At 58.1% G+C, this 6318-nt stretch overlaps 1 protein-coding gene across 1 annotated transcript in view; it reads left to right on the forward strand.

Annotated features, from left to right (window-relative positions):
* IGDCC3 (immunoglobulin superfamily, DCC subclass, member 3) overlaps window positions 1-6048 on the forward strand; it is a 44671-nt gene extending 38623 nt beyond the window's left edge. Inside the window, exons 8-15 of the mRNA XM_005861125.2 lie at window positions 796-961; window positions 1224-1471; window positions 1672-1836; window positions 2361-2552; window positions 2710-2814; window positions 3301-3439; window positions 3604-3823; window positions 4066-6048. Coding sequence (XP_005861187.1) covers window positions 796-961; window positions 1224-1471; window positions 1672-1836; window positions 2361-2552; window positions 2710-2814; window positions 3301-3439; window positions 3604-3823; window positions 4066-4290 — 1460 coding nt within the window. The 3' untranslated portion in view covers window positions 4291-6048. The remainder of the gene's footprint in view (window positions 1-795; window positions 962-1223; window positions 1472-1671; window positions 1837-2360; window positions 2553-2709; window positions 2815-3300; window positions 3440-3603; window positions 3824-4065) is intronic.
* Window positions 6049-6318: the final 270 nt, after the last annotated feature.

The following is a 6318-nucleotide window of genomic DNA, read 5'->3' on the forward strand; positions in this document are numbered from 1 at the left end:
ACACGTGTCCCTCACACCACATGCTGTTTTCATTCACACGTGCGGTACTTCCACACTCACACCTGCCTGAGCACTCTCAGTGTGTTTGTCATTTTCACACTCACACCCCAGCTCCCACCTCGCACACAGCCCGCTTCCACGCCGCAGTGTTCAGGGCCTCTGCAGCCGACCAGGTCATTTTGTCCATCCTCCTACCCTGTGGTCAACTGTCCCCGTGGTCTGGGCTTGGATTTCCTTCTCAGGGGTTGTCTGTGTTGTGCCCGCCTCGAGAGCTGGGGAAGGGGTGGCAGCGCGGGGTCTTAGGGACTTCAATCCCCGTTTGTTTAGCGTTGCATGTGCCGTTAATCTGTCCAAATGAAAGTGATGGAGCATTTCATTTCTCGGGTGTTAATGGAGGCTTGAGGCCTGGGATTGGAGGAGGGTGGAATTGAATGTAGGGGCGAGGGGGGCTGGCACTGAGGACTCATCCATCTCCCCCGTCATTACCGCCTTCGAGGTGCAGCCAAACCTATTAGCACATTTATTTATTTAACAATTTCCTGAACAGGGAGCTCAGCTTGATTGCTTTCGGATACAAATGTCAGTCTTTTAAATAGTCATTAAAATGGAGCCCTCTCTGGGGTCTGCCTCTGGTGGATGGAGGTGGGACCTGCCACCACCTCCTGAAGCCCGGGCCCCACCTGGAGGCTTGCCAGCCCTGTCCCTCTCCCCTGTCCCCGTCCCTTCCCTCACAGCTGTCTCATCCCTCGCCACCTGCCCCTCACTGCTCTTATGCTCTCTGTGCGCCCCTTCCAGCCCCAGCAGAGTTTGTCCAGCACCCCCAGTCCATTTCCAGACCAGCCGGGACCACAGCCATGTTCACCTGCCAAGCCCAGGGTGAGCCGCCCCCTCACGTCACGTGGTTGAAGAATGGACAGGTGCTGGGGCCAGGAGGCCACGTCAGGCTCAAGAATAACAACAGGCACGTGTGTGGTGTGTGCTGGGGCGAGGCCTACGGTCAGTGGCCTGGGCAGGCCGTGCGCCTCCCCCTGGGGAAGGACTAGGTTGGGAGTTGGAGACTTGGGTTTGAGTCTCCGGTCTCACCTGCTGGGAGACCTCCGCCGAGCCGAGCCGCTTGTTTTCTGGAGGAGCTCTGTCTCTTCATCTCCCAAATGGGGAGACTGGCCGCCTGCAGGGGGACTCTGGGAGGAGGACGGGCCCTGAGGCTCTCCCTCCCCCCGCAGCACCCTGACCATTTCTGGAGTCGGCCCTGAAGATGAGGCCATCTACCAGTGTGTGGCCGAGAACAGTGCTGGCTCCTCACAGGCCAGTGCCAGGCTGACCGTGCTCTGGGCTGAGGGGCTGCCCGGGCCCCCCATCAACGTGCGGGCGGTCTCCATATCACCCACCGAGGTCCGAGTGTCCTGGAATGAGCCCCTGGTCAACACCAAGGAGATCATCGGCTACGTCCTGCACATCCGGAAGGCTGCTGGTGTGTGGGCCCGAGTGGGCCGGGCTGGCTCTGCAGCCCTGTCCTCGGACTCACTGTTTCTCTCCCTTTCCATCTGCGTGTCCCTACCCAACACCTTCCGTTCTTTCTCCCCCCTGCACCCCGGCTGCCCTCCCTTCACCAGTGCGGGGAGGGCACCCTCATGCCCTTACACTCTCCTGCCCTGCCCTTCGCCTCCCCAGACCCACCAGAGCTGGAGTATCAGGAAGCAGTCAGCAAAGGCACCTTTCAGCACCTGGTGAGCGACCTCGAGCCCTCCACCGCCTACAGCTTCTACATCAAAGCCTACACCCCCCGGGGGGCCAGCTCAGCCTCTCCCCCGACCCTGGCCAGCACCCTGGGCGAAGGTGAGGCCTGGTCATGGTGTACAAAACCGCAGACACCGCCCTAACCGGTTTGGCTCAGTGGATAGAGCATCGGCCTGCGGACTCAAGGGTCCCCGGTTCGATTCCGGTCAAGGGCATGTACCTTGGTTGCAGGCACATCCAGTTGGAGGTGTGCAGGAGGCAGCTGATTGATGTTTCTCTCTCATTGATGTTTCTAATTCTCTATCTCTTTCCCTTCCTCTCTGTAAAAAAGTCAATAAAATATATTAAAAATAAAAACACAAAAAACCGCAGACACCCAGGGTATTAGAGCAGAACCCCCACGCACACTTGTTCAGGCTGTGCACGGCACAGGGTGCTCGGCTCTGAGGCTGAGTGGGGGCTGGTTCTGTCTGGAGGAAGGGGTGTCTTTTCTAATTCATGTAAAGGTACTCTTTGAACAAGCTAGAGTCAGAAGCCAGAGAACTGTCAGGCTCTTGGGGGTCTGGGTCACAGGTGGAACATGGAAAAAGTCCTCACATCTTGGCCTCCTTCTCCGCCTGCAGCACCCGCCCCACCCCCCTTGTCAGTGCGAGTCCTGGGCAGCTCCACCCTGCAGCTGCTGTGGGAGCCCTGGCCCCGGCTAGCCCTGCATCGGGGCGGTTTCAAGCTGTTTTACCGCCCAGCAAGCAAGGCCGCCTTCACCGGCCCCATCGTGCTGCCTGGAACTGTCTCCTCCTACAACCTCAGCCAGCTCGGTGAGGTGGACACAGCCTGGCCTTGGGGAGTCTGGCCAGGGTGCAGTGCCTGGGGCCAGGCGGTGGGGCGCAGGAGTCACCTCTGTTCCCTGCTGGGATCGAGCCCCCCACTGGTGGCTGGCTGGTCTCTCAGCAGCCTTCCCTGCCTTTCCCCCAGACCCCACTGCAGTGTACGAGGTGAAGCTGCTCGCCTACAACCAGCATGGGGATGGCAACGCCACAGTCCGCTTTGTGTCTTTGAGGGGAGCATCTGAGAGGACAGGTGAGGGTTGTGTTTGGAATGTGAGGCTAAGGACTGGCACGCAGGAATGGAAGCCAGGGGCTGTGGGCAGAGGGGAGCAGGGACCCGGGGAAAGAAAGAGGGTACAAGAGTTGCATGCAGCCCTTGAGAACATAGGCTTAGGTTTGAGCTCAAAGTTTGGCTGTGTGACCTTGGGCAAGTGACTTAACCTCTCTGAGCCCCAGTTTCCTCCTCTATAAAAGGGGGATAATAATACCTGTTCGGACTACAGGGGCACTCTATGGAGTTGTGTCGAGGTCTACAGTGTTATTCTCAGTCTCCGGCACATAATACTCAGTAACTGGTAAAAAGAGCTGAAAAGTTTGGGCTGGAGTCCCATAGGCAAAGACAAAGGCTCTATGGACTTGGGGTGGGTGTGGCTCACAGATAAGGAGCCCCCAGATATGGGGTGTCTGGGACTGCTTCAGACCAGAGGAGCCACAGCCCCCAACCTGCCCCTCCCACCAGCCCTGAGCCCACCGTGTGACTGCCGGAAGGAGGAGGCCACCAACCAGATGTCCACCACAGGCATCGTCATCGGCATCCACATCGGGGTCACCTGCATCATCTTCTGTGTCCTCTTCCTCCTGTTCGGCCAAAGGGGCAGGTGGTACTGGGACAGGAAGAGGGGGCTGGACTGACATGAGGTGGGAGGAGGAGGAGGAGCCGCGGGGGAGAGGAGAGTTTGGGCTCGCTGTCTCTATCCTTTTGTTGTCCCCCCTTCCTGCCCCCCCACAGGTCCTTCTCCCTAACTTCTGGCTCATCCCATAGGGTCCTCTTGTGTAAGGATGTAGAAAACCAGCTGTCCCCTCCTCAGGGCCCCCGGAGCCAGAGGGACCCTGGTATCCTGGCACTGAATGGGGCCAGACTGGTAGATCGGGACCAACTGGGCCGAGACGAGAAACGTGCGGACATGAAGGAACTGGAGCAGCTGTTCCCCCCGGCCCGGGCAGCGGGCCAGCCAGACCGCAGCCCCAGCCCCAGCCCCACGGTGAGTGTCCCTCCCACCTCCGATCCTGCCCTCCCTGTACGCTGGCCATCGGCCTTCACCAAGCTCCAGGTCTTCTCTTGACACAAAATAGGGCCCGTGCGTCTCTCTGTGCCCGAGCCAGCAGGGAGGCCTGGAGCCCCTGAGCCCTGAGTGGGAGTGGATCCGGAGCCCAGGCCTCTGGCTGGAGGGCATGTGGGCCTCTGGCCTCGTGTTGACGCCGGTGTGACTGGCCCACTCCCCAGCAGGATCCTGCGGCCCCTGCCCTGTGTGAGGAGACCCCGCTCTCCATGCTGCCACTTCAGGGGGTCGGCCTTCGGGAGGAGAGGACGTCGGAGGCCAAGGCTCCCTGCGCAGGCCTCACAGCTGCCCCCCCACCTCAGGACGCAGGCTCCGGCCTCCTCAGTGAAGGACAAGCTGCCCGGCCTTCCTCAGCACCAGCTGCCCAGCCAGCTCTCTCGGGACAGTAGCCAGTGTCTGGACAGCTCTGGAGGGGGGCAACCCCCCATTCTCAGGTCAAAGGCAAGGTTTCTCCAGTCGTGTGGGATTCGGATGGGGGCTTCCCAGCATTTCTGACTGCCCCCAGGTTGTCAAGGCCTACAGAAGCCTCGGCAGGGAGCCCCCCAAGGACCTGGAGGGGCCTCTGCAGGAGCCCCTCCCTTGGGCTAGTGCCCCCTCACCTCTGCCTGGTACCCATATGACTTGGAATGAACTGTTTTCCTTAAAAAAAAACACAAAAAAACTTAAAACTAAAAAAAAAAGAGAGAGAGAGAAGAGAGAGGATGGTGAATCAGACTCCAAAAATATGCCCTGCTGTGGCCGGGCCCCTGGCACTGCCACCCTCCACCCACCTTGTTTTCTCAGGATGGATTTTGCTGTTTTGGTTCTCAGCACCTACCTCAGCCGGAATGAATGTCCGTGGGGGAGTGGCCGTGGCCTCAGCCCCTCTTCCCCACAGAGCCCCGAATGCACTCCTACCTCAAGCCCCTTTATGGGCACCCCCTCCCCTTCCCCACATTATAGTTTAGAGTTTAAAAAAAAAAAAAGCAAAAAAAAAAAAAAAAGGCGCTTCCCTATTACCAGGTGTGAAAGAAACCGTCTACCTCAAGGCCCACTGGCTCTCGGGCCTGTGTTGCTATCACTGGACCCTCTTGCTGGCTCCTCCTCCTGCCCACAGCCCTGGCTCTCCCCAGAGGAGGCCAGAGGCTGAGCCACCAAGGGTAGGCCTCTCGGGGCCTATAGAAATGAAGATGGAATTGGTCAAATAATGGGAAAAAAGCCAAAAATGAGAGGAAAATTTGTTCCTTGAAATGTAAATTGTTGCTCCAAACGAAGCCAGTGCTGGTTGTCTCGTCTGCTCTAGCCACTCCCATTTGACCCTCTCAGCCAACTCACCCTGGACTGGGATCCCCTCGGCCCTCTCTCTTCCTGGGCCTCGGGAGGGTGGGACGTCACTCTGAAGCCTGCCCCCCCGTCCCGCCCAGACACCGAGCCCGGAGCAGGCCGGCCCCTGGAATGTACTGTGTGCGTGATGGGTGTGTGTGTGCGTGGGGAGGGTCCCCAGCGGAGGCTCTCCAGACCTCTGTCCCATGGGACACAGCCAGCTTGACCCACCCCCTGGACAGTGGAAAGACCGCTGTCAGCAAGTGTGGCCGGAAGCTATTTTTATACAAGGTGTGTTTAAGGGTGTTGATGTTGTGACTGCTTGTTTCTCTTTTCTGTTGTGTTGTCCTTTGAGATACTTAGTTAAAGAAGGAAAAAGAAAACCAAGGAAACAAATACCTATTTTTTATGACACTCAGAAACATTTTTTTAAATAGCAGAAAGGAACTTTTTTTTAAAGGGAGAAAAGATAAGTGTATTCCTTAAGTGTGAGATTAGACTATAAAGTCCCTGACCCCCAACCCCCTAGGGCCCCTCACCCTGAACTTTAATTAGCTGAAGCAGGTAGACTTTGTGATGTTTCCCTAGAAGACTGGAGTCGTATCCGCGTGGACTCAGAAGGGCGGTCCGCCCCATCTCCCAAATGCTGGGCCCGTGCTGAGGGCTTCTCCAAGCTCCCAGACAGGCCTTGGTCCCCGCAGTGGCTTCTCCGCACCCCCTTCATCCAGTAACCCCCTCTCCTGTGGGAAGGGTGGGTCTAGGGGAGGAAGGGGAGGGGGGGCCACCTAGCCTGACTGGGCCTGACTTCTGTCACACTCTGCTCATTCTGACTGAATAAAAGTCCTGTTGCCAAAGTAAACCTCCAGTGTTTTGATGGCTGTGTCAGGTCTTGGAGGGGTGGGTGAGAGTGTGGGCCAGGCCGACGCTCACGGGGTCAGAGCCCAGGATGGTAACAGCAGACTGCCCTGTACCACGTACAGGCACCACGCCTGGGTGCGAGGCTTCCTGGGTCCTCGGCACCTCACGGGGAGGTAGATATTCTAGTTACCATCTCAGTTTTACAGAAAGGATAAGCCGATTACAGCAGGGTCTGCATTCCACCCGCTGCTCCATGC

The sequence above is a fragment of the Myotis brandtii genome, unplaced genomic scaffold (genome assembly GCF_000412655.1).
Source record: "Myotis brandtii unplaced genomic scaffold, ASM41265v1 scaffold144, whole genome shotgun sequence".
Taxonomy (NCBI): Eukaryota; Metazoa; Chordata; class Mammalia; order Chiroptera; family Vespertilionidae; genus Myotis; species Myotis brandtii.